Below are 26,219 nucleotides of genomic sequence, written 5' to 3'. Positions count from 1 at the left end.
AGCAAGCATACAAACTACGACCAGGCTTTATTGCTCAAAATGCAAGCTAAACACAGCGTACATGAGGCCCCCAAGGAGACAGTGCAGACCCATGGGGGCAGGGTGGACCCTGGCGGCCCAGCCCCTCTGCCCCCGATGGCTGTTCCTCATGGGGAAGCACCTCACACCGAGGGATGGTCACCGACTCCAGGACTGCTTAGCTCTACTCGCTGGGAACCTCGGGCACATGTGGAGGGTTTGGAGCACCCCCCCCCCCCGGTCCCCTGCTTCTAGGGCCCACTCAACACCCCACTTCCTGACAGGGTGGAGGTGCATCCTTCCTGGATCACAGACAGCCTGTCTCCTGCAGAAGGAGCAGGAGGACTGGGCCCAGGTGACCCCAAGTCCCACTCCCTGGGTAAGAATGAGCCAAGAGTGCTCCTCTTGGGAGGTAGACAGGTCTTGTTCACGGCACACACAGAACACACACAGAACACACACACACACTCCCGCCCGCCTGGAGAGTCTAGAGCTCACAGCCCTTTGAACCTAGTGCTTGTTTGAGGAAGGTGGTCCCAGCGGACACCTGAAGGCACGTGTCCCACCTGGCCGGCCACCACAGGGCTCAGCCTGGCCAGCTCTGGAAGGCAGCAGGGCCCTCTGCTGACCAGAAGCCCTCTGACATGTCCCCAGGGCAGTGACTGCTGCTCTCACTGTCCAACACTGACAAGCCCCCAGAGAGCTCCCTCTGGGAAGCAAAGATCAGGACACAGCCTGAGGGGGGTTTCAACAAAGCAGGGCTGGGGCTGAGCTCCAGCTGTGAGCAGGCACAGCCAGGTCCTAGGGGAAGAATGGGCGGGAGCTGGGCCCCAGAGGGAGACTTGTCCACACCAGCCCGTCTCTCCCCAGTGCCCCCCGGGCTAGGCCAGGCCCCGTTGGATGGGCCTAGCAGCTGGGGGGCCAGTCTGGGGAGCAGAACGGCAGCGGGCTAAGGCAGACACACGTAGGGGACACAAGTAATGACGGCATGGAGGGTGGCCGGGGTAGATGGCGCACATCCCGGGTAGGGCTGCTTCCTTGGGCCCTCTGCATAGGCCTTGTTCCCTGATGGCCTGGCACCTGGAGCAGTGGGGACAGCTTATGGTGGTGGAGGCAGCTGTGGTCTCTGCCCAGCTCTCAAAGGCAAGAAGCTCCCCGAGGGCACGGTAGGGGGCAGGCCAGCAGGAATGCTGGTGGGTCAAGCTTAGCCCTAATAACCGGGTTTGGGCCACGGCTAACATGGCAGGACCGCATCAGACAGGCGGACAAAGAGCCCCATGGGACAGAGGAGAGCCTGCCCTCCCCAGCTGCTTAGCACCAAGGCCCTGGGGGTTACGGGGAGAACCTGGGAGCATGGGCCAGGCCCGTGAGAAGTCCCTGGAATGGCCTGTCCAAGGTTCCAGGGAACTGAGACAAGTACCCAACTGTCTACCCGCTGCCAAAGCTGCTGTTCTGGGTACTCGAGGAGCATCCTGGGAGTGCTGTGGGCTTCCACAGAGAAGAGAGAGATCGGGAGGGGCCTGGGCAGTGGTAAGAGACCCTGGGCAGCAGGGCACAGCTCTGTCCCAATGGCAGGTGAACAGAGGGGGCCCAGGTGGCTCAACCTACAGGGTATGTTCCTGCCTGGAGAGCCAAGAGGAGGCTCCCTCTGACCAATGCCCAGGCCCGGGTTGACGTGCCTCCCATCTGAGCACAGGCCCAGCATCTCCAGGGGAAGTTCCTCCCAAGCCTTCAGCAGATCCCCGGTGGTTCTGCTAGTGCTGTAATTCTGGAAATGTGCACAGCAGTCTGTTTCTGGCCAAGCCAGGCCAGCTGTGAGAAGTGGAGCCAGATGGGCTGTCTGCATAGCTACTGCAGGCCCTTCCTCCAGTCCTGTGGCCTGGGTCACCCCTGAGGCTACCTGCTGTCCCTGCCAGTCTCCTTGCTGCTGGCTGCGGTCCAGGGCCAGGAGATACCAAGCTATAGAGAGGAAAAGACAGAAGAGGACTCCAGGTGTAGGGACAGGCGTACAGGGACTGCTGGGAGCCAGGCAGGGGCTCCTCTTCCAGGCTGTCCTTCGGGGTCAATGCTCCAGGCCTTGTCCTTGCAGGATGTGTCCACACAGAACCAGAGGGCGAGCGGGAAGCTCACATTACAGCTCCCCCTCCAGGGTGTCCGTGAGTTTCTCCTCATCTGCCTGCTGCTTCTGCTGCTGGATCCTGGCATAGGAGATTGCATCACCCCTGGGAGAGAACGAGTCCACATCACAGTGAGGACAGACCCCAGGCACACAGCCCTCCCAGCCACCACCAGATTCCTGGCCTGTGACCAAAGCATGACCTGCAGAAGAGACTACTGGGCCTCTGGTTTCCCCAGAGACCCTGTTGCTACGATGGCACACATATCACCTCTAAGAGTGGCACAGGCTGCCTGGGATGGTGGGTGGAGAAGGACTGAGAGTTGCAGTCTTGATTCTGAGGGCAGAGGAAGAAGCTCCCCCAAGCCAGACTTGCCATCCCCACTATCAGCTGCGGCAAGGTACAGCCGGGCCACCAGAAGCCCATGAACCCTCTCGCTCTCATTCCCTAGAGCTGAACACCCTGGGAACACTGACAAAAGTCACTGACAACCTCTGTGCCTCAGTTTCCGCAAACGGCTAAGGGGGGCCTGTCTCTGACCTTCCTCCCTGAGAGACTTCAGATTCCTCCCAGGGGCTGGGAAAAACATACGTACTTTTTGCCCAGAGCAGACAGCCCGTACAGTACCCCGGTGGCAAATGCAATGGCGTTGCCCAGCAGCGTGGTTAGGGTCAGGCTGATGACAATGGGAATGATGGCCATCCTAGGAGAGAGGCAGAGGTCAAGGGGGTACCCCCATCCTGAAGCTGCCACCCCACCTCCAGGCTCCCCAGACCAACCCCGGCCCCCTTCCCAGACAGCCAGGTACAAGAAGGGTCCCTAGAAATCAGTCTGGACATAGGTTCACCAGCAGGCTTCAGAAACACCCATGCACCTGTCCGCACAATTCTCTGTATTTTCTGGGGAGAGGACATAAAGCCTTCATCAGATCTTTGAAAGGGTCTGTGGCACACAAAGGGTGAAACAACCCTGGGACAATCCACCCTCCCTGTTCCTAAAACAGTTCACCCTCTACTGGCTTAGCGACTGGCAAGTTCCTGAACTCCTCCCTGTTAACTACACAACACAATGCCCGGATCAGCAACGTCAGCACCAAACATATGGTAGCTCTTCATGCTGCAGAAAAGCCAGCCCCGTCTCACTAAGAAAGATCCCAGAGCTTAAGCTGCAGAAGGCGTGGGGCTTCCTAGTTGCAAGGTTCCCAGCAGGAGCAGCCCTGGCTCCATCTCGTCCCCTGACCACAGTCTGGTGCCACTTGGTGGCAGGTGTCCACTCGGGCTCCAATGTCTCTAGGGCTGACTCCACACGCTGGCTGGGATTCCCAGACCAGGGGCAGTGGCTAGGGTGAACCAGAGGACCAGCACTCCGTCCTGTCGCTTCCCTGGGCCAGGCTGCCTCCCCAGCAGCCCCACCTGCCCTCACACACCCTGTACACAAAGAAGGTCAGACTGGGCCACCAGACTGGCCAGTCGAATTCCACCTGACTTTCTATCCAGAACAGACAAGTAAGTGATCGTGAGGTTTTACTGTGGTTATAAAATCTCTAAGTAAAAGCATAATAGAAATGACACACACACAAGAAGAGCACAGAGGAAAATCTTCTGTCAAAACAAAGGCAAACCAGCTGAAAAAATATTTGCAGGAAATATAACAAAGGATTAAAAAATCTTCACTGCAGGAAATGTAGGAACTTGCAACGTAAAACAGTAAGATGCCATTAATGAATGTCTCCCATTAATAGGTAAAAAGTAAATTAGACCATTTTCAAAAAAGAAAATGCAATTAGCAAAAACATTTGGAAGAACAGGTCAGCTCCTAAACAACGGACACAACTGTAAAACGGTGCATGGCCCCGGGAGGGTTTGGGCCATGGAGGTGGTGGAAATGCTGAAAACCTTTTTGGAAAGTAGCAGTCACGTACTGAAACCTTTTCAATGACTGTGCTCTCTGACTTCATAAGTGCATACCTGGAAACATATCTCAAGGAAAGCATCACAGAAAACGTGTTGGCACATCACTGTGTATTTGATTTGCACCACAGTTTGGAACTTAAGAAAAGCACGACGTCCACAGTGGAATGAGTATTCCCATCATTAAAAGTAACCTTATAAAGCCTTTGTGGTAGTACTGAAAGTGAGTGTTTATATCACGATATTAAGTGAAAAAAAGCAGGATACATATTTACTTAGGATGGAGCTAACTGTGTAAGAAACAGGTTTATTATTTTTTATTTTTTTAAGATTTTATTTATTCATGAAAGACACAGAGAGGCAGAGACACAGGCAGAGGGAGAAGGGGAGGCTCCCTGCAGGGAGCCTGATGTGGGACTCGATTCCAGCACCCTGGGATCATGACCTGAGCTGAAGGCAGATGCTCAACCACTGAGCCCCCCAGGTGTCCCAAGAAACAGGTTTAAAAGGCTCCCCATGCAGAAGTGGACAGAGACCTAAACGTTCCAAGCAATGGGGCTTTAATATTTTCCAAATCATTTTTAATGAATGTATATCTCTGTTAGTATTTTTAAAACACATTTCTTAAAAATAAAGATCAAGGGCCCCCTGGGTGGCTCAGTGATTGAGCGTCGGCCTTCAGCCCAGGGCACAGTCCTGGAGTCCCAGACATCTTGAAATTGGTTCAACCTCATGACTCAGGTGGGCAGTGCTGTGTACCAAATCTGTTGTCAGAAGTGGGAAAATCAGGGGTGCCTCAACTGTTCAGCAGTTGAGCATCTGCTTTCGGCTCAGGGCATGATCCCAGGGTCCTGGGATCGAGTCCTGTATCGGGCTCCCCACAGGAAGCCTGCTTCTCTTTCTCTCTGTCTCTCATGGGTAAATAAATAAAATCTTGGGGAAAAAAAGAAGTGGGAAAATCAAAGGAAAGCCTATTGGAAGGTGACGGTTTCTGTTCTGCAACCTGCCCTCATGTCAGGGCACCTGTAAGGACAGTACTCTCTCCAAAGGCTGCCCACAGACGTGTCCTGTGGACCTACCAAGATGTACTTAACAACTCCTCGAGGCTGGGCCAGAGCTGCAGGCACACACTTCTCTCTGACGCAGCCCAGGGCAGGGCTCCCGCCCCTCACATCTGCAGCGCAGGTGACTGCAGCGCTGAGCTCACTCCCCGGCCGCTGCACCACTGGTCCCACTTCACAATGGCCACCACTGTGGCGCAGAGGACCCTGCACCAGGCTCACCCAGGCCCATCCTCACCAACAGCCCCGCATGCTGGCTGCTACCCATCGCCTGCCCTTGGGGTTCCTGAGTTTGGGGGTCAGCCTCCGAGCCGTTCCGGCCCCTGGGGCCCCTCACCCGCAGTAGAAGACAGCCTTCTGCCAGGAGCGCAGCCGGTCCACCTTCTCCGCCACGGTGTTCGCAAACTCAATGAACTGGCAGCAAAAGGGTGCCTCGCAGAGCAGCAGGATGAAGGCGTTCATGCTGGAGGGCAGGGAGAGAGGGTGGCAGGCTGATGGGCCTGGAGAGCAGGAGGTCCCCAATGGCCCCCCACGGCTCCTCTTGGGGCCTCTGCGGAACCGCTGCCCACATGCCAGCCTCCCTAACCAAACTGAATGCTCCAGAGGGAGATTCTGGTCTTCCCTTTATCCTCCTGTATTTGAAGGAGACAAGACCCCCTCCATCATGGCACTGCTGTCAGTAGCACTTTGCAGAGCGTGGACTGCCACTCAGCTACTAGCATGATCACTGCTGTCACCCACAGGGCCATCAGCCCTGGGAAAGCTGTCCCCAGCAGCGGCTCACCCACTGGGACAGCCCAGAGTGGGTCAGTCCGTCCACAGTCACTGAAGGCTGCCCCTCACAAAGCCCACGTAGGGAGGAGGGAGCTTAGCAAGCCCTTTTGTGCAGTATTCTTCCCCTGCCACCCCCTACCCCGGCCCGCCTTCCTATATTCGGGCTGGGAACAACTAGGCCGTGGGGACTGACGGAGGGTCTGCTCCAGTCTTCGTGTTCTCCACAGCTGGGTCACCGTCACAGACACTGGGCCCTCATGACCTACAGAGAATCAAGCTGAGGGTGCCCCAGGTGCCCACCTGAGCCCCAAGCAGGGACTCTGCACAGCCCACACTCGCCCTGGCTCTCCCTAGTCCTCCCAGCCCTTCCACACCCAGCCAGCCAGTCTCCTGACTCTACCCACTGACGCCTGGGCCCAGCGCCTTGACCCACCCCCATCCCTACTGCCTGTGGCCAGCACAGGCCTCTGGGCCCCACCACAGCAAGCCTCACCCCTGGCCTGAGTTCTCTGAGGGCAGGGCCCCCCGTCTATCTCTGTGCCCCTCCCCGGCCAAGTCCCATACGGGCACAGGCACTGCTTGGTGCACAGCCACTTGGCGCATGCGCTGGGTTGGTCAGATGCAGCCAGAGCTGCACTGGTCAGGGCTCACCCCTGCGTTCCCTTCCCACGGGATCGAGGTATCCTGACACGAGGTGGGCAGGGAATTCATCTAGGGCATTCTAACTACCTGGTCCCACACCAGCTCTGACCTGCCCTGTCTGTGGCTTGCCCACCTCCCAGCTGGAGCTCCTGATCCCAGCACCTGACTCCAACCCCACCAGACACCAAGCCTCCAACTCAGCCCTTGACTGGCTCTGATGGCTCCCAGAGCTCCCAGAGGCCAGGCCCATGGTAGTGGACATGGTGCCCGCAAAGACTGGCTCAGTGGGCACTCGGGAAATGTTTGTGACTCTGGCCCTACAATAAAGGCCTGGGTAGGAGCCTTCCAGGGCCCGGCCCTAATGAGAATCAGAAAAACCGAACATGGCAGGGTATGAAGGAGGTGAAGACCTGCCCGGCGACCAGAAATCCACATGCCCCAAACCCCACCGGGCAAGACAGTAGGTCACAAGGCTACTCACATCATCCACACGCCGGCCGCGATGTTCAGAGGGTGGATAGTGACGCAGTTGAAGAGGCCCGAGATGGCACAAGCTTGGAAGCGAGACAGGAGCAGGAATCAGCGGGGAAGAAGGGACAGAGCCTGCCAGGAAGGATTCCTTCCGACACCCAGCACTTGTTTCCCCCCCGCAGAACCCGCAAGCCTCCTCTCTGCCAGCGGACACAAGTGGGACCAATGTAACTGCCCCACACCCCAGGTGAGGATGCAGGCTCAGAGAGGTGAAGCAGCTTGCCCCAGGCCCCAGAGCAAGTGTGCGTGCAGCTGGAGGCTGGTGGGCTCAGAGGGCGTGTCACCCTCTGTCCAATCTACCACTGGGAGGGCTGGCCTCTGAACCCCAGCTGAACCCCTACCGACCTCAAGGTATTGAGGATGAAGAGAGAGAGGAGTCTAGGGGGTTCAGGTCAGGCAGGCACCACCACTCACAGGATTAGCCACATAAGAAGCCCTCTGATGCAGGAAACATGGATTGGATTTTGGTTGGGTCAAGGGCTGCCTTTCCTCTCTTGGAACAGAAATTGGGATCAGGGAGACCTGGATCACCACACCGGCTGTGAACTGCACACCAGCTAAGGAACCCTGGGGATGTTCTTGTTACTTTTGTAGGTCCGTTTTCTCTCCTGCACACAGGCAAGTGCCACAGCCCAGCCCACAGACCCCTGGAATATCAGGCCCTGAGGCCCCAAATGTGGAGCCTAGCCCAGGGCTTCTGACTGTGCCCCACAGGCAGGGTGTGCCACACTCGCCTCCACCTCTGCACACAACCAGCTGCCTCTGGGCCCTGCTTCACCCAGAACTCCCAGAGCTGGCCAGACACTTCTGGGCCCTGGCTCCCAGCTGGCACCCAGCCTGGCACCCAGCCCAGCACCCAGCTGGGGCCTTAGCTGGGGTGGGGCTGGAAGCTCGGCACTCAGGCAGCAATTAGCAACCAGTTCATTAAACTTGCAGCAGCTCCTCTGCACTTGATCCCTGACTGGCCTGGAATTCTCGGGCTGTTTTCCCTGGTAACCCAATGCAGACTACCCGTGGTGGGAGAGGAAACCAGATGAAGTGAGCCCAAACTGCAGAGGGACTGCCCTCGTGTGTCCCCAAGGTCTCCTAGAATGACAGAGGTATGTTCTGCCTACTAAGAAGGTGGTACTCCCCTTGGACATGGCATGTATGCTTTCAGGCAGCGAGGTTCCCCAGGGCCACAAATGTGAGCACCCCCAACACAGTCCTGCTTCTGCCCTGATTTCAGGTGGGCCTGGACTCACCTGACAGAGGCCTACACCTGTGGCAGCTAGCAGTTCACCTCCAGGGCCCACCCTCCCCCCACCGTCCTGCGAACAGCCAACCTTGGGGGAGAACCAGGTTTCAACCCAGACAGAAGCTTCAGCCAGGAGTCCTAGGACAATCTAGGCTGGAAGATGTCCGTCCCCCTGAAGTTTCCAGTTCTTGCTAAGTGAGGGAGGCATCCTGTACAGTCCTCTTTGATCCCAGGCTATAGCTTCTGGATGACTGTCGGGACCCAGAATAAATGCCTCTCCAAGACGCCTGCTGATGAGGAGGGCAACCCTACACTGAAGAGACCAGCCAGAGTGCAACCCTTATCAGAATTCCTGTTTCATCCCTAAGCTTTTTTTATTTAAAATTTTGTTTTTGGGCAGCCCCGGTGGCGCAGCGGTTTAGCGCCACCTGCAGCCCAGTGCGGGATCCTGGAGACCCTAGATGGAGTCCCACGTCAGGCTCTCTGTATGGAGCCTGCTCCTCCCTCTGCCTGTGTCTCTGCCTCTTTCTCTCTCTCTCTCTCTCTCTCTCTCTCTCTCTCTCGGTGTGTGTGTCTCTATGAATGAATAAATAAAATCTTAAAAAAAAAAGATTTTGTTTTTAAGTGATGTCTACACCCAACATGGGGCTCGAACTCATAACCCCAAGATCAAGAGTCTCACATGCCACCAACTGCACCAGCCAGGTGTCCCTCATCCCTAAAACTCTTGGGTGCCTTGCACTCTACCCCGTGCACACAAATACCTTACGTGGTATTTACATAACAACCCCTGCCTCACAATCTTCGAGTGAAACTGACATTTGAGAGCAATGGCATGAGCTTCTCCTGGTGCTTCATCTGTAGCCCCAACACCATGAAGTCCTGGGGTGACCCAGGTACCCCACTTTGAGAGGCACAGAACTGCCTGAGGACCTAGAGAAATCAGCAGAAACGGTGAATCCAAGACAGTGGGAGGGTGACGGCCCACAGGCCACAGTCGGAACCCTTCCTTTCTACCCCACTGACCACTGTCACTCCCTCCAGGCCCCCCTACTCTGATCTGCAAGGAAAATAGCTAACCAAACTGGAGAGGGTCTTATCTAAGTCCTGACCTCAAACCACCAGTCTCTCCTCTGGAGGCAAAAACGTGCTTGCTCTGACACCCGTGACAGGGACGCAGGGGCCACCTCTGGATAAGGGCACGCCCTGCCTGAGCCGCACACTCCCACCTCGCACTCCTGAACTTCCCGCATCCACCCACCCGGCAGGGCTGCGGGACCTGCAGGGGACCCTGAAAGGTGTTCCCCCGGCAGACTGGATGGGGGTCTGCCCCGCCCCACCCTCTGTGCCAGGTGCCCTCTCGGCTCCAGCAATTCCCAAAGTTGAGGGCCACGGGAAGAGGAGAGGAGAGCGGACCACTCAGACGCGCCTCTGCCTTCGGAGAACCCGCCGTAGGATCTCTGCTTTACTTCCGTGGCAGGTCTGCCTCCTATTCGTGTTCCTTCGGGGAGGGGGAATGTGCCCCGGCGTCCCCGCAACTGGAGGTCAGGATGTGCGTCGGGGATGGCGCTGGGGGCATTGCGTCGGGGCGGGAGAAGCGGCAGAGCGGCCGGCAGAGGGATGGACGGGGAGGACCCCTCTCCGCCCGTCCCCTGGCACGTCCCACGGATCAACGACCGTCGCCCAAAGGTGAAGGCGGCTGCCGCCCCCACCCACGCCCCGGTCAGCGGGCGAAGCCGCGCCCGGCCCGGGCGCCATCTGGGAGGACCCGCCAAGCCCCGGGCGCAGGGACACGCGGCGGGGGCAGCGACTGGGCCGCGGGAGCTCGCGTTCCCTCCCGGAACGTCCCCAGAGCCGCCAGCCCCGCCCGGGGTCGCCCCAGCCCGGGCCGCAGGGCCAGTAACCATAGCAACCACCGGGCGTCCGCCCCGCGCGCGCCCCGCAGCCCCCGCCCCGCCCCGCCCCCAGCCCCTCCCCGCGGGGGCGCGCCCAGGGGCAGGACCCGGCACGCATGCGCGGTGGGCGACGTGGCCGGCCCCTCCCCCGGGCCGGGTACTCACAGACGGCCCCCAGTACCCCCGACAGGCGACACAGCCAGCGGTACCACCACGTCATGCCCTCGTCCTGCGCCGGCGGCGCGGAGCTGACAGCCGCCGCCGACGCCCCGCCCGAGCCGCTCATGGTGCCGCCGTCTGGCGCAGCCCGCCGCCCTCACAAAGCACTCCGGAGCCGGCCGCGTCGGCCCGGCGCGCTGCCTTGTGGGAGAGGCGGCCTCTCATTAGCATAGGGGGCGGGGCCCGCAGGGCGGGGGGCAAGGTGCGCCCGAAGGGCTCGTGCTCATTAGCATAGGGGGCGGGGCGGCGCGGCCCGGGCGCTCTCGGCGCTCAGATCGTCCCTGCTGGACGCGCGTCCCGGCCGGGCGGCGCGCGCAATTAACAGGTGCGCTGGGTCTGGCCCATTCTGGACTCCGCAGCCCCCCCGCTCCTCCACCCTGGGTGGCAAAGGGGAAGACCGCTGGGATGGCGCGGCTCAAGAATGGGTCTGGAGCCCGACCGCTGCCCGGGAATCCAGGCAATGCCTTGGGATAGGTTTTCAAGCCAGATTGGACAGGTTTGGGGAAGGAAACGCTACTCAGACTGCACATTCCGTTTATTGGTAGAGAGGCTGGAGACTGCCTTTCCAGCGAGTCCAGTCCCTGCCTCCCACCGCCCAGCCTTTGACATGTTGGAGGAAGTCCTAAAGGAGATAGAGATTGGAGGGAATCCAAATTGGAGAGCATTCAGAGCCCAGAATCAACCCTCCGGGCCTCACCGGGCACCTAAGAGGTGCTCATAAATGTCAGGCTCCTTCCTTTCTCTTCTGGGGTCTGGAGGAGGCATCCCCCTGTGCCCACAGGTCACTGGAGGTATGTGCTCAGAGAGGAAGCTAGGGCTCAGCCCAGCCAGGTTCCTGCACTCTAGATTGGAGGGTCCAGTACTGGCCTCGCAGGCTGGCATGCGCCTCCAGGAAGCCCTGGCTAAACTCCATCTCAGCCTGGCTTCCCTCCGACTCCCAGTAGAGTGCCTGCTGCCCACGGAATGTCATCGTCTTCAGGCTGTGGATGTCCCGGATCTGAAGGGAAAGGGCCAGCCCCAGAGGGCCAGCCACAAATGATAACTAGCTAGCATTCGGGGAGCCTTTGATATACAAGGGATCATACAGTCAGGATCACATATAATCTTCACACAACAGCCCTATCAGGAAGGCACTGTTACTCTACCAGGAAACTAGGGTTCAGAGAAGTTATACTACTTCCCCAAGGATACACAGCCAGGGTGTTAGAGCTGGGATCAGAGCTCAGGTCTGTCTGATTCCAGAAGCCAGGCTGCCTACAACAGGGGAGCTAACACCTTGCAGAGGACAGTCCCCCATGAACTTTGTGGGGGGAGCCCGCTCTTCTGGAAAAGTTCTTTTGGGGTCTAAAATTATGCATTAGTCCTGGGCTAGCTGACAGTCTACACCAGAAAAAGTGTATTCCTATTTCACTCTTGTGAGGAGCTCAAGAAACATTTGTTGATGTACCTGGAGGAAATTCTCTCTCATTCTTTCACTAATGATTTTGGGGTTTTTGAGCAAACTCAGGGGGTCCTCTAGTAGAGTACTCCTGGCTCCCATCCCCAGAGACAGCTGTCTAGATTCATAGCAAAAGTCCGCCTGTTCCTGTCCCCATCCTGGCCTTACCAAGACATAGCTGGCACCGGTTCCTGTGCCATCAGTGGCCAGGGCATGGATGGCAATTCGGGCCTGTGGGGCCACATTAATGAAGATGCGGCAGCCCCCTGAGTTCCTCCCATCAGCACCCACGGAGGGGCTCACGATTTCCCCCCAGGGTCCGAAGAGCTGCATGTCACACTCTGTAGAGAGGAGCAGGTGGATGAACTGGATGTGGACTGGGTGTGGACCACCAGGGGAGCAGTGAAGGGGGAAAGTTTGGTGTTGTGGTCAAAGTCAGGTCTCATGTCCACCCATGTCACTGCCAGGCCCCAGCGAGGAAGGGCACAGCACACATGCTGGGACCTCATCCTGGGGTCGAGGAGCCAGGGGTGTCTTCCTCCATCTCCATGGGTGCCCTCTCTGCCTGGCCGGCCAGCCAGTTAACAGTAGCGCCTACCCAGCCACCCTGCAGGGATGTGGGGGAGGCTCAAACACCTTGCCATACCTCGGTGGGGGGCTCCCGGTGCAGGCCGGCTCCTGTACCGCAGCACAACCCCACCTTCCAGCCGCACGCGGCGCTGCCTCACCACCAGCGTGTTGGTCTTGGAGCTAAAAGTCATGCCAGATAGCTTCCCGCACATCTTCTTCCACGTGAGCCTGTCCCAAAGCAGCAACACATCCCCTAGGAAGCGGCAGTGCAGTGAGGCTCCAGCACCCCCACTCCAGGTGTCCTGGGGTAGACCCACTGCTGTGGGCAGGGCCCTCCCACTTCCCGGCTGTATGACTCTAAGTCACTGGACACCACCTCAGTTTCATCATCTGGGGCGTCCCAGGCCAATCGCGTGATGGCCATGAGGATTATGCATGGAGATGCACGTGGCACATCTGGCCCCGAACGGGGTGGGCTCACGCTCACTGGTGCTTGGCGGCCTGGCACTTGCAGCACTTGCACACACGGCCCGAGACGTACCAGCACTGCAGCTGAGGGAACTCTCGAGGACTTGGAGGGTCACCACCTCACCCAGGGGCCGCCCAATGGCCACTGCACAGTCAGCCCGCCCTGGGCCTCGCATGTCAATAGTTCCCATTGGCTCAAGATGCTGCCGGCCACAGGCACCTGGAAAGGCGACAGGGGCCCCCGGTGAACAGAGCTTCTGGGTGGGCAGGGCATCCCTAGCAGGGTGGGGCCTGGAGTTTTCCATGCTGGGTGGGAGACAGGCAGGGGAGTGGCTGGCATCCTCCTAGGCCCAGCCAGACCATGCTGAGGGGAGAGAAGGGAGCTGCATGGGTCCAAGTGTCACCATCCAGGGCACAGAGCCGCTTCCAAGATGCTCCAGACAGAGGGAGGCAGCATATATAGTAGGGCCTGGCTTTGAGTCCCACAGACCTGGGGCCGACTCTCTGAAAACACAGGTTTCCTTCCCTTGATGATAATAAAAGTGAGTTTGCACCCTGCTGGTGGATACAGAGTGGGAGAAGAGGGCCAGCCCAGAGCACCACCTCCAGAGCCCATCCCTTCAGTTTAGCCGCACACAACCCAGGGTTCTGAGGGTTGCTCCGCAGGACAGCCCCAGGGGTCCCCACAAGGAGCTAGTCCCAGCTCTCCCAGTGGTGGTGCCTTTGCCCACCCCTCCTGCAGCCAGCCAACCAGCCACCCAGACAGAAAGGTTGAAGAACATAACTGGACTCAGCTGGGTTTTCCTGAGACCCAGGCAGAAGCCTCTGAAGCGGGGGTGCTGGGGATAGAAGGTGGGCCTGGGGCTGAGGCCACTCCGGAGAGGCACCAGCAGTGGCCTGGTCTGGAGCAGTGGCTTCCTCGTTGGGTGCTGGCCTGGGAGTCACCTGCCCACCACAGGGCCCGGCCCAGCAGCCCCGCACAGTGGCTGGCTTGTGCAAGTGCTGGCAGAAGTCAGCCAGCACAGGTGCCTGGGCCTGGGGTCCAAGGCAGGCCTTACGCCTGCGCTGTATGCCATCTCCGCAGGAGACAGAGCACTGCCAGGAAAGAGGAAAGGAAGCTGAGGCTGACCTTGCCAGAGGGCATCGGGGGCAGCGGTGACCACTGGCCAGGAATGATCCCATCTAATCTTTGCACAGCCCAGGAGGCAAGCATGTTTCTCCATTCCACAGGTGAGGAGACTGAGGCTCCCACCCTGTCCTCGTCTGAGCTCCCACCTCTACCCAACCTGGATGCCCAGAGTCCTGTGACCGACACCAGCGGTGGCTGGCTACTTTGCCTCTTCTCCCCCTCTACATCATGAGTGAGCTTACCCATCAGGAGACCTAACCTTATTTACCTTTGTCTTTCTAGTACCTTGTGAGGTGCTGGACACAGGACAACACCAGAAAAGCAAGGTGTGGAACAGAGTTACCTTCCCCTTCATCTTCTGGTGTCTCTGGACCTTGGGCTAGACCTGCCCCTTGGGTCTCAAGGCCCTGCTGTGTCTTCCATCTCTGGGTGCCCCAACGACCTCCTACCCCACTAGCCCCCTCCTTTCAGGGAATCACAATCAGAGCCCCCAGGGTTCCGTGTGTGAGGACCCTCAGCAGATGCACTTCCCAGCCCCAGCCCCAGCCCCAGCCCCAACCACACAACTTACCTGTGTCCAGGTGCTGACATGCCACCGGTAGGTGCAATAGGCGAGGATGCAGGGGATGCTGGCCTGAGGCCGAACCAGAGCCGCACAGGCTGCCCCATCCACCTCAATGTCCTGGCCTTGGCTGAGCTGCACACAGGCCACAGAACGTGTGGCAGTGCCAAAGCCACAGCTGGCTGAGCATGGGCCGAGGGACATGATTTTCCACCTGCAAGAAGAAAAGACCCAGAGTGCAGCCCTGAGCCCAGGAAGAGCGAGCCCTTCCTATCAATGGCTCACCATTCCTGGTTGGTGATTCCAAGTAACAGGGATGGAGGAAAACATGCCCCAGGAGAAGGGAAAACAAATCTTGGTGTGGGTCAGTTCTGCCCGTATTAACTTGTAATCATTCAATGAATGATAACAGCCGACATTTTTTAGAGCTGAGACCGAACCCAGGGAGCCCGTGCTGGAGCCTGAGGCTCTAATGGTGACACTGTGCCACCTCCTGGCTCTGGGATGCCACCTCTCAAACACATGCCTTCCGTGGGCCTGACACTCTTCTAGACGCTAGGAAAATGGAGTGAACCAACCAAGCCTCCCATGCCACCCTTCAGAACACATATGCCTCTCCACTTCGGCACCACTGACATTTGGGGCCAGTGGTTCTGTCATGGGGGCCATCTGTGCAGTGTAGGATGTTCAGCAGCACCCCTGGCCTCCACCCACTCACCAGAGGCCACTAACACCCCCCCCATTCCCTAGTCATGACATTTAAAATGTCTCCAGACATTGCCACATGTCCCCTGGGAGGCAGAATAACCCCTCGTGGAGAAACCACAGGCTCGAAGGAAGAGACAGCAGATAGAGAAATAAATGCTAAATGGTAGAGTCAGGCAGTGCCGAGAGTCCTGAGGTAAGTAGGGTGTGCTGTTCAGGACTCCCCACCTCGCTGCTGTGGTGCTTTGAGCAGAGCCTGGTTGCAAGGATATCCAGAGAAGATGCATCCACACAATGGGAAGGTAGGCGCAGGAGCCCTGAGGCAGGAGCATGTGTTCCAGAATATCAAGGAGGACACGGCTACAGTGACATCCAGAGAGGAGCTAGACGTTATGCATGTCAAATTCCCATACAAGTCCCAGATAAAATCCCATATAAATGAATGTGCTGCATGGCCAAGGGACTTTAGCACAAGCAAAGAAGCCAAGAGACACTGGTGCGGGTGGTAAATGGACCACAGAGCTACGGTATTTAAAACAGCCTGATATGGGGATGGGGATCAATGGGGGATTGCGAACTGCAGAATCGGGTCAAAAGCCCTGACACAGATCCCAACACACACAAGGATCTAAGAAGACATGATAATGGAGCCGGCTGGGGGAAATTCTGTTAGCAATCTGGAGAAATAAAGTATGCTCCCTACTTTGCAACATACCCCCAAAGATATCATAGATGAGTTAAGGCTTCTAATTTAAACGAATTCTTATCTGGAATGGTGTATTTTTTTAAAGCCAAGGACATGAAGGAAATGTGGCAATAAAGCACATCTGTTAAACCTGGTGGTGGCACATGGGTGTCTGTTTGCCTCTTTCGATGATACAGAAAGGCATTTCATTGGTCAAAGTGCAAAACTACAAGGACGCAGCCGTGGAGCTGTGAACAAGGTGGGCGATTGTCTACTCTTCCTTAGGAGGCTCGGACCCCACCTCTGGACCTTGCTGGCTTGAGCTCTTCTGTCCCACACCCCAGCTGGGACCATCCTTGGGCTCCGCTGACACCCTGCCTTCTCCCAGGGAAGCTCTCCAGCCCTCCCCACACCTTCACCCCAATCAGAGCGGGCCATGCCACCTGCATTTTGTTGGAATGTCACCTCTGACACTTGGTACAGCCTGCCAGTAGTCCTGCTTCCCAAGGACTGTCTCCCTGGCCAGAGCCACCCTAAAATAAGCCCCACGGCAACTGGCCTGGTGTCTGCACACTCCAGGACCTCAGGCTGCTTCCCCAACACCTCGGGGCTGCTGACCTGGGTGGGCAGGGCTCTGGGCTGCAGGCTTCCTGCTGCTCTGGACGAGGCAGCCCCTGGCACTGGGTATCTGGCAGGATCTCCTCGTCCTCGTCCTCCCCGTGAGCCCGTGCACAATATAGCATCCTCTGCGCAAACCCTCCTCCACAGCTCACACTGCATGCGGCCAGCTTGTACCTCCACCTGGGGCAAACTGGAGTCAGGGGGGACCCAAGGGAACAGGGCTTCCCCTCATCTCCCCATACTGGAGAGGGTCTGGAGGGGTCCTTCCTCTGAGGGTCACCCTTACATCTCCATGGAGCAGCTGGGCACAGTGGACGGAGAACATTCAGAAGGGCCTGTTTTACAGACAGAAAGCTGAAGGCAAACTGATGTCTTCAAAGGTCAGACGGGGGAAAGGCAGGGCACCCCAGGGGGACTGCAAAGCTGTCTGTCTCCCCTAGGGATCTCAGCCCGGACAGGGCCTGGCCAGCACTCCCAATCTTCCTTCCCACTGTGTTTGCCACATCACACCAGCACCACCTGTCAAACTCTGTCTCCCTGTCTGTTTGATTTCTCTTCCATCTCTCCACTACCCCTGGTGTCTGGTCCAGGAGGGTAGGGCTGGGTGCTCACTGCTGCAGCCCCACTGCCAGAACCGCACCTGGGCATGGCAGGCCCTCAGTAAAGAGCAAGCAATGACAAGTGAACCATCGGCCACGTGTGCCCACAGCATCCCCCACAGCCTTCTAGGACACCGGTGTGACCCACTCTTGCAGGTGAGGGCACTGGGGGTCAGGAGCTTACAGGAAGGTGATGATGCCACCTCTAAGGATGCATGCCTAGGACTACCTGTCTCCTTGGGAAGGGGCCCACCTGGCAGGGCAGGGCTCTGGACTGCAGTCCTTGATGGGATGGGGCCTGGGGGCCGGCCAGCTCTTGGAGTGAGGCAGGGGGATGGGGTGGCTGTGGTCCAGCCCCACACAGTGAACATCAAGTGGCACCTGCCCCCACCCCCCCACCCCCGCCAAGGCCTGGGTCTCCCACCCACAGTAAGAAGGCCAGCACTCAATCAGAGGGTAAGAGTCCTTCCTCTGTAGGGGACCCAGCTGCCGCAACGCCCCCTGCGGCACTGAGGCACTGAGCCTCCCCACCACCACCACCACTCACCAAGCCGGGCATGGGGCAGCCTGGCAGACCTCCTGCCGGCTCCCAGGCTTGCTTTCCAGGTCACATAGCTCTTCCCGGACAGGGGTTCCCAGGGCAGAGTCCATACACATGAAGTTCAGCTCTGTCAGGCCTGCAGGGAGGAAGCAGGGACCCCCAAGCCCCAAGAGGAGGGTTCAATAAGAACTACAGGGGCCAGCTCTCTGGAGAGCTCTAGCAGAAAAGGCCTACTTGGGTTTGAGTCTTGACTTGGCCACTTACCAGCTGTGTAACCTTGGACAAGTGACTTAACCTCTCTGAGCCTCAGATTTTTCACCCGATGGTGCCTAACTTACAGGGATATTTATATAGATTTTTAAAATGGAGATACAAATTACCTGGCACATAGTAGGTGCTCAAGTGGTAGCTGCTGTTGTTTACTGTTATTTTATGAGAATTGCCATGTGAAAATCTCTTACCGTGTTTATTTTTTTTTTAATTTATTTATTTATTTTATGATAGTCACAGAGAGAGAGAGAGAGAGAGAGGCAGAGACACAGGCAGAGGGAGAAGCAGGCTCCATGCAGGGAGCCCGACGTGGGATTCGATCCCGGGTCTCCAGGATCGCGCCCTGGGCCAAAGGCAGGCGCCCAACCGCTGCGCCACCCAGGGATCCCATCTTACCGTGTTTATAACAAATATGCTACTAGAGCTCGTTTCCTTGAACCTCCCCTTTAGGAGTATCCTCAAAAAAAGTCTCTGGTCTTGAGTCTAAACATGCACAAATTTTGGGACACCTGGGTGACTCAGTGGTTGAGCGTGCCTAGGACCCGTTTGGCTCAGGGCGTGATCCCGGGGTCCTGGGATAGAGTCCCACATCCCTCTCTCTCTTGGTGTCACTCATGAAAAGAATAAATAAAATCGTAAAAAAAAAAAAAAAAAGAAAAAAGAAAAAGAAAGAAAGAAAGAAAGGGAGAGAGAAAGAGAGAAAGAAAGAAAGGACACAGCGTATCTTAAAAATCTCATTCCTCTGGTGTGGCTGCCAGGAAGCTCAGAGCTACTGGGGCCCTTCTCTTGCTGCTTTTCTAGATCTTGACAAATAGCTGAGTTTTGTTATCTTTTCTATCTTTCAGCCAAGCAATGAACAAGTTTACATGGTGGTCCTTACTCTGCCCCAACGTCCTCGTGTATTACATCATATTCCTCCATAGTGTGGATTCTCTGTAAGCCAATTCACATGCTTTTTAGAACCAGGCAAAATGCAGACAGGGAAGAGCTCATGAGCCCTGGGCACCTCACCTTGACCACAGGAGGCAGAGCATGGCCCTGCCAGGGGGGTCCACATGTGTGTGGTGCGAGCCCTCAGCCCAGCACTTCCTGATGGGGATGTGGCCTCCTTCTCCTCCTCCAGAGACTGGAGGTCTGGCTGCAAGGGACAAGCAACAAGCTGGTGCATTCTGGCTTGCCCCCTCTAGATCCCTGAGCACCTGGTCCTCCCTCCTCCAACCCAATCTCTTCAGGAGAGAGCAGATGTGGTCACCAACACCCAAAGCCTGCCCCTCCCTGCTACTCCTTTCCAGGGAGGCGTGCTCTGGCTACCAGAGGATGTCCTCACCCCACTACCCACCTAGATCTCTGTACTGGCATGAGTTATTGCTGGGGGGCAGGGCTGAGGCTGGGGCTCAAGAGCCAGATTTGCAGGCACACTTGGCTCTGCAATCACTACCAGCCTCAAGGACACAGGCTTGGCCAGTACCCTTGTCTGCAAGCCCCAGGACACAGGCGGGACTGTGGCATGGTTTCTCTGTGTAGTGGAGAACTGGCAGCATTCTGACAGGGTCTGGGTCCCTGGCCCTGCTTGCCAGCTGGAGGGAAGGCTAGGCGGGCTTCCCAGCGGTCCCTGTGCTTTTTCCCTAGGTCCATCCTCTGACCAGGGGGATCCTGCACACAGTAGCACTGCAGAAGGACGGTCTTTGTGCTCTGGCCAGGAGGTCTACGGTAACCAGTGCTCCCCATTCTCCTGACCAGATATACCCCCAATAGCCTGGGTCACCCTCATGCCCGGGACACTCACATAACCCTGTCCCGGAGGACATGCCGTGGCCACACAGGGCTTGAGGGCAGGCAGCTTCTCATCTGTGGAGCAGGGTCCAGCCGTGGCCAGTGTCTCCAGGCCAGCTACCCTGTGCACACACGTCACATTCTGTGATGCCAGGTCTGCTCCACAGGCTGTTGTGCATGCATCCGATGCCTCCTGCCTAAGGATGGCACAGGACAGACATAAGGCCCTGCCTCTCATTGGGCTGTAGGTACAGCTTCACTCCTGGGACAGGAGGCAGTGAACCTACACCCTGGTGTCCAAGAGCTCAATGAGAAGCCCCACAAAGAAACAAAATCCAGAGGCTGCTCCCTAAAGTGCTGGATGAACTACTGCCAGCACTCCACTCAGCACCCCAGGGACAGTGACACAGGCCTTGACCCTCCTGCCATCCAGAGAGGAAGGTGGGCCTCCATCCAGAGAGTACCACCACTCCTTGCATCCAAGTGGGTGCTGTAACACAATCAGATCACCCAGATCAGGGATGGCCACTGTGTTTCGTGTGTGGCAACCCTGACAGGTGGTGGCTTCCTGCCGTGCTGAAGCAGGAAGGGTCCTGAGGCAGGAGTGGGCCTATGTGGGAAAGGGTGAGGATTCCCAGGTCCGCCAAGGATGGGAGAGGGACAAAGGAGCCCAAGCCATGCGTGCGCCACCAGTGATCTAGGCCAACCCTCTCCCCACTGGGGCCCAGGGAGGGAAGGGACTTGACCCGGTCACCCAGCCAATTAGTGGCAAATCAGAATAAGCCACTGTCAGCTTGGACACCGAAGGGATGGGAGGTGCCCTGGGGACAGCAATGGCAAAGTGACACATTGCTTTACATTTGTGGCTTCACTTGGTCCTCACAACCCCTCCTAAGCAGGGACTAGGGGGTTCAGAGAGGGAAATGGCCGGCCCAGGGTCTCTTGGATAGTGATTCTGAAGCTGGCCACTCCAGACCCAGCCAGAGTCCTGTGAAGAGGGGACACTCAGGGTAGGGCTCAGTGCAGGGACAAGCCCTGCCAGGCACACTGCCTCCCTGCATCCCCGGACCCATCTCCTGGGGCAGGGATGAGAGTCGCAGGTTTCTAGCACTGCTGGCTGTGGGGCCGGTACTCTGCACCAAGCAGGGGGCAATGTCCTCAGGAGGCTGCCCTGGGCCTCCATGCAATGCACCACCCTCTCCTGCAAGCCTCCCCCATGGGAGGCCCGGCACACACCAAAGTCCTCAGCTGCCCAGCTGCAGAGGAAGGGAACAGAGTGTTGGCCTCCATCCCCTGGGGGAGGCGGTGAGAGACAGGCAGATCTATCCAACTGACTCGCTTCCCTGTGCTGGGCCAGGCCCCAGGTCCCTGCAGGTGCCTGGACACTGCACACATACAGCCACCTCAGCCCAGGGGCCCTCCAGATATCTCCAAGCTGCACCTGAGCCAGAGGACACCTGTATAAAAGTGTTGGCAAGGGGCACCTGGGTGGCTCAGTCAGTTCAGCATCAGACTCTTGCTCTTAGCTCAAGTTTTGATCTCAGGGTCATGAGTTCAAGCCCCATGTTGGGCTCCACAGCCAGTGTGGAGCCTACAATCAATCAACTTTTTAAAGTGCTGGCAGGTAGCTGCATCAGCTCTGCACTCAACAAGGACAGTCTTGTTCTTAACGTTACACTCCTACCAGCTGCACAGGCCAGGTACTTTCCCGTCACCTCTCTGACCCTCACCACAACCGTTCTGGGGAGGGCGGTCACCTCCACCTTGCAGCATGTGCCCACAGACAAGGTGCAGCAGGTATGGGTCACACTAGGCTGTCACCTGTGTTTGCCCGAGTTTCCATGTCCTCACCTGCAAAATGGGGGTACTGACATAACCCACCTCCCAGGGCAGCATCCAAGACTACGGAGAACATGCCTGGACGTGGCCTCACTGAGCGCACGTGACATGGGCTCCGTAGCCAGTGAGAGCCCAGCGGCCATGGCTTAGCGCAACAGCACTCACTGTGGGGGGCAGGGCCTGGGGGTGCAGGACTCTGACCACGCTGCTGGCTGCTGGCTCCCTTCGCACCGGGCAGCCTCCACCCACACGTTCCTGGCCTGGTCCAGACAGCTGTAGGTCACCCAGCGCCGCCCTGGGAGGGAAGAGGGAGGCTGGGCCACCTCCCTGCAGGGCGCAAACCATGCTTCAGGCGAGCCCTGCCCCGGGCCTCACCTGCCCCACAGCTCACCGAGCAGGACCCCCGCACGGCGACCCAGGCCCAGGCCTGTGGCTGCTTAGGCTCGAAGTAGGTGAAGGTGATGTCTGGGCGTGCAAGGTCACCATACTCCTCCCCGTAGCGCCTGTAAACCTTCACGAGACAGACAGAGAGCTCGGGTCCTTGTCCAGTGGGCTCCGTGAAGGAGCTCTGAGGGTCACACTGGGCTCCGTCCCCTAGCCCAGCCCCAGAGAGGGGCCAGGCTTGAAGGCTAAGCTCTGGAGGCCTCCAAGGTTCCAGCACCTGCCCCCACGATGCCTCATCTAGCCACACAGCACCATCCTCTGTAAAAATGGGGGTTCTCGGGCCCAGCCTGGTAGGTCCTGATTCAGTGGCTCTAGGAGGGGCCCAAGAATGTGTATTTTTATACATACAAATACATACATTTTATACATACATGTCTGCAAAGGATGCAGACAGCTCAGCTGGCTGCTACCACCTGAGAACCATTCCTGGGGGCAGGGAAGTGGTTGAACTGGGCTGCGTGGGCAGGCAGGGAAGAAGTGAGTGGCTCACCAGGGGGCTCCTTTTGGCCTGGGTGGACTCTGGGGGAGCCCCACTGTCTCCTCCAGCTGTGGGGGCAGAGGCTAGGGCGGCTAGACCAGAGATCACTGAGACTTGGCCCCCTCCCCAAGAGCCTCAGGGCTGTTTACACACATGCTAACATCCATCTCTCCCTCCAAGTGCCTTCCTCAGCAAAGCACGCATGGGGACATGTGCAGAGGAGCTCACGTGCAGATGACGCGCCCAAAGCATGTGCTCCCATGTACCTCTGTCCCCAAGAAACAGTGAGAGTCAACATCCACTCAGAGTTTCCTTGGTACCAGCAATGGCTGCCAACACTGCCTGGCACATGCACCCCATAACCCCAGCAGGCAGGCCAGCAGCTCGTGCGCATTCTACAGAGGAAGCCTGAGGTCCAGGGTGGTGGCAGAGTCAGGCTGAGAGCCTAGGATGCTCTGCAGAGGACAGAGAGGCTTGGGAGAGCATTCAGCTTCCAGGTCAGGCCCTTGCTGTGCCCGTCCCTTTGCCTCAGGACTTCTGGTGGGAGGGGGCTCACTTTCCCACCTTTAGGATGGGGCATCCTCAGTGTCGGGTACTTTCAAGACCTAAGCCAGCGAGGACTTTTGTCGCAGCAGCCACCTTTCAGGGTGCTTGCACATGTAGGGTGCCAGACACACCACCACATGCCTAACGCAACTTATCTTTAAAAAATGAACCTTTATAATAACTTCATAATGCGTGTGTGCTTAGCCCCATTTTGCAGATGGGAAAACTGAGACTCAGAAAAGTCAATTCCCTTGCCCAAGTTCTTGCAGAGCCAGGATTCAAAGTCCAGACTACCTGAGTCCCTAGGCCTTGGCCCCTGACCTCTGGGTTTCCCTGCTTCCAGCTGCTGGGCTACAAGAGTCTCTAATCTGGGCACCCCACTGTCTCACTCCCCGCACCCTCCCTCAGCCAGGGCTGACACAGGCCCAATCCCCCCTGTACCCTACACAGAGCCCCCTCACCAGCCTCCCTCCCCAACCCCTGGAGATCATGAAGCCCTCCAGCCCTCTCCCCTTCCCTTATCCCTCCTAATTACCCACCCTGTGCACACCCACTTCCCTCAACACACGCCACTCCCTGCTTGGCCCAGCAGCATTAGCTCATCTCAGACCTCAGCCACACAGCCCAACCTCAGGCAAGCCCCTGACCCCTGCACACCCACCCTCAGAACTCCAGGGGCTGCTGAATGAATAAGCGGGTGATACCAGGAGGAGGCCCTGCTGAGTCCCCTAGGCCCTCTGGGTCACCTGGATCTCCATGTCTTCCTGGGTGGGTCCCCGGATGGAGATCTCCTCCAGGTGAGGCAGCCGGTCCTTGGTGAGGGTCACTCTGTACTCCACACGGCTGTCCTCCAGGAGGGAGGGGTAGGTGGTGCTGGGAGAGATGCTAGAATTCCCAGCCACGATGTAGTGCCCTCGGATCCGCACCGCTGTGGGGGGGCAAGGCTGTGAGCAGGGGAGCACCCCCTCCACAGCTGTGGCAGGTGGGCACCAGCCACCCACCAGAACAGATCCTGACTTATGGAAAGGGGTGGTAGCAACAGTCGGATAAATCTCCTCGCCCCAGGCCCGAGCCCTCCCCAAGGAGCCTGTCTGCCTAGCACCTCAGTCCGCAGGCCATCCGCGCAACAAGCAAGGCACATCCTCCCATAGGCACACAGGCGCCTGCCCTCAGAAGGCTTCCGCATGTCAGTGGCTCTGTGGCTCTGTCCAGAACCTAGTGAGCATTGTGGACCTGCCTCTCACCAAGTGTGCTCATGTGCAGGCTTGGGGGCTCAAGGACCTGGGGCCAGCACCCCCACTCCAGAGTCAGAGGACAGGCATAGGCGCCCTCTGGAAATCAAGAAGCACAGATGTGGCCTTTGCCCTGGGACCTACGTCACACTTGATAGGAGTGTCTTTGTTTACAGTGGGGACTTCCCAAGCCAGAAAGACTAAATATGTGATTTAGGACAGCAGCTTTGAGTTGATCTCATCTGTGAACCTAGAGACTGAGGCCATCCACGTGAGTCATCAATCAGTCATGCCTCATGCCTGCATAACAAAGTCCTAATCAAAACTGGACACTGAGCCTGGGTGGCTCAGCAGTTGAGCATCTGCCTTTGGCTCAGAGTATGATCCTGGGATCTGGGATCGAGTCCCACATCAGGCTCTCTGCTTCTCCCTCTGCCTGTGTCTCTGTCTCTCTCTGTCTCTCATGAATAAGTGAATAAATCTTTATATTAAAAAAAAAACTGGACACTGAGCCTGAGGGAGTTCCCCGGGTGGGCAATACTCTGTGTGCGTTGCCATGCTTGGGATGGTGGACATGGAGCCCTCCCACACTGTGCCCTAGGCATTTCCTGCTTGAGCTTGTTTTATTGTCTCCTTCCCCTGTAATAAGCCATAAGTGCGGGTATAAAAGCTCTCAGCATTCTGGGGGCCCTGGTAGTGACATACCCAACCTGGCAGTTGGGAACCCCCTAAACCTGCAGGTGGCACCAGTAGTGAGGGCATCTTGGGGACTGTGCTTTATAAACTTCAGTTTGGCTACCTCTGGGGGAGCGTCCTCAGGTCAGCTCACCCAAGTGTGTGAAGAGAGGCCTCCGGTTGGTGATGTGTACACTGGTCAGGTTGCGGGTAACTGTCAAGAATGTGACATATTCTAGATGGAAGCAGACATGGTGGGTGGTCTCAGATCACTGACATCACAGTGAAAGGGAGCAAATGTCAGATGCCCAGGAAGCAGTGCCTCAACACCAAAAGCTAACAACAGGACCACCTTGAGCAGTAGACAGTCTCCTGTCATGGGTCGGGGGGGGGCGGTAATCAAAGCTTGGGGGACGGTCAGCTTCCAGGGTGTGCCCTGGCCAGGAGGAAGGACTGAATCCAAGGGCTCAGCAGGTGGGACTCCACTCCTTGGCTGACCATCTAAGCGCCTACTTGGCAAATAGTTGACTTCTTTTATAAATGGATCAAAGTCAAGGGTTACCGAAGTATAATATCCCTTCTGATGGGATTCCTTGGGGAGGAATGGAGAGGCCAGCTGACCGCAGACTGCCCAGTGTCCGGGCTTTATCTGCATCACAGCTACTGTGAGCCATGAGGGCTCAGTGTCGAGGCTCTGGGCTGCAGGTGATTTTAGAGGCTGGGAGGAGCCCGGCCATCCATCCCTAGGGCAGCCCCTACCTCTGGCCCTTCCAGCTGTGAAAGAGCCGTTCTGTGGGCTGCAGGTGCTGTTGTCCCCTCCGCACACCTGGCACACGTCTCGCACCTGTTGGGAGTCCATCCTGCCATCACAGCCGAATGTCTGTGCAAAGAGCAGTGTCAGGTGACACCCAGGCAGGTGTCATTGGAGGGTGCTGGCCCACTCACCCCATAGCTCTGAGGCTCTGGGAATCACACCACAAATTAGAGGCATTTTACAAGCATCTGACACGGATGCAGGAAGCAGGTGTGACTCACCCAAGGTCATGGCAGGGGTCTTAACACCCAGATGACTCCAAGGTCAGTCCAGCACCCTGGCATCACCCCGTGCAGACTGCTGCAGCTTCATGGGGGGCCAGCCCCTGCACACTGGCCCCCTCGGAGCCCTTCAGCATCTGGCTTTTGAGGTGACTGGCCTCAGGGCCACCCTAGATGGGAGGGCACCTCTGCTGCCCACACGCAC

General features: G+C 57.6%; 2 protein-coding genes across 12 annotated transcripts in view; both read right to left on the bottom strand.

The window, feature by feature from the left end:
- Positions 1–8: 8 nt before the first annotated feature.
- Positions 9–10,528, bottom strand: CACFD1 (calcium channel flower domain containing 1). Its single transcript, XM_025475719.3, has 5 exons — positions 10,351–10,528; positions 7,004–7,076; positions 5,444–5,569; positions 2,731–2,838; positions 9–2,240 (listed from the first exon to the last, which is right to left on the bottom strand). The coding sequence occupies exons 1-5, from the start codon at positions 10,469–10,471 to the stop codon at positions 2,150–2,152; spliced, it is 519 nt and encodes a 172-aa protein (XP_025331504.3). The 5' UTR covers positions 10,472–10,528; the 3' UTR covers positions 9–2,149.
- A 393-nt stretch (positions 10,529–10,921) lies between these two features.
- The window catches only part of ADAMTS13 (ADAM metallopeptidase with thrombospondin type 1 motif 13), a 30,484-nt gene continuing 15,186 nt past the window's right edge, over positions 10,922–26,219 (bottom strand). For 4 of the 11 annotated variants that reach the window (XM_025475671.3, XM_049114364.1, XM_035720309.2 and 1 more), the window contains 15 exons: positions 25,739–25,859; positions 25,134–25,214; positions 23,819–24,000; positions 21,980–22,115; positions 21,770–21,899; positions 19,779–19,962; positions 19,004–19,130; positions 17,729–17,858; positions 16,580–16,762; positions 14,581–14,785; positions 13,666–13,975; positions 12,954–13,100; positions 12,489–12,665; positions 12,011–12,183; positions 10,922–11,401 (listed from right to left, as the gene is read on the bottom strand). In XM_025475671.3, the coding sequence (XP_025331456.1) occupies positions 11,216–11,401; positions 12,011–12,183; positions 12,489–12,665; positions 12,954–13,100; positions 13,666–13,975; positions 14,581–14,785; positions 16,580–16,762; positions 17,729–17,858; positions 19,004–19,130; positions 19,779–19,962; positions 21,770–21,899; positions 21,980–22,115; positions 23,819–24,000; positions 25,134–25,214; positions 25,739–25,859 (2,472 nt within the window). In that variant the 3' untranslated portion in view covers positions 10,922–11,215. Of the gene's footprint in view, positions 11,402–12,010; positions 12,184–12,488; positions 12,666–12,953; positions 13,101–13,665; positions 13,976–14,580; positions 14,786–16,579; positions 16,763–17,728; positions 17,859–19,003; positions 19,131–19,778; positions 19,963–20,834; positions 21,022–21,769; positions 21,900–21,979; positions 22,116–23,818; positions 24,001–25,133; positions 25,215–25,738; positions 25,860–26,219 lie in introns of those variants that run through there. The other 7 variants (XM_035720313.2, XM_035720306.2, XM_025475672.3 and 4 more) reach the window with 7 other exon arrangements.

The sequence above is a fragment of the Canis lupus genome, chromosome 9, assembly GCF_003254725.2.
Source record: "Canis lupus dingo isolate Sandy chromosome 9, ASM325472v2, whole genome shotgun sequence".
Taxonomy (NCBI): domain Eukaryota; kingdom Metazoa; phylum Chordata; class Mammalia; order Carnivora; family Canidae; genus Canis; species Canis lupus.
Note: the sequence above shows the minus strand (reverse complement) of the source record. Positions and strands in the feature narration are given on the sequence as shown.

Bases quoted from the DNA above. Each gene is read 5' to 3' on its own strand.
- CACFD1 (XM_025475719.3), bottom strand. From the start codon at position 10,471: ATGAGCGGCTCGGGCGGGGCGTCGGCGGCGGCTGTCAGCTCCGCGCCG. The intron at 7,077-10,350 runs GTGAGTACCCGG...CTCGCTTCCAAG, and splicing joins GGGGGTACTGGGGGCCGTCT to CTTGTGCCATCTCGGGCCTC. The intron at 5,570-7,003 runs GTGAGTAGCCTT...CCTGCCCTCCAG, and splicing joins GCGGCCGGCGTGTGGATGAT to CATGAACGCCTTCATCCTGC.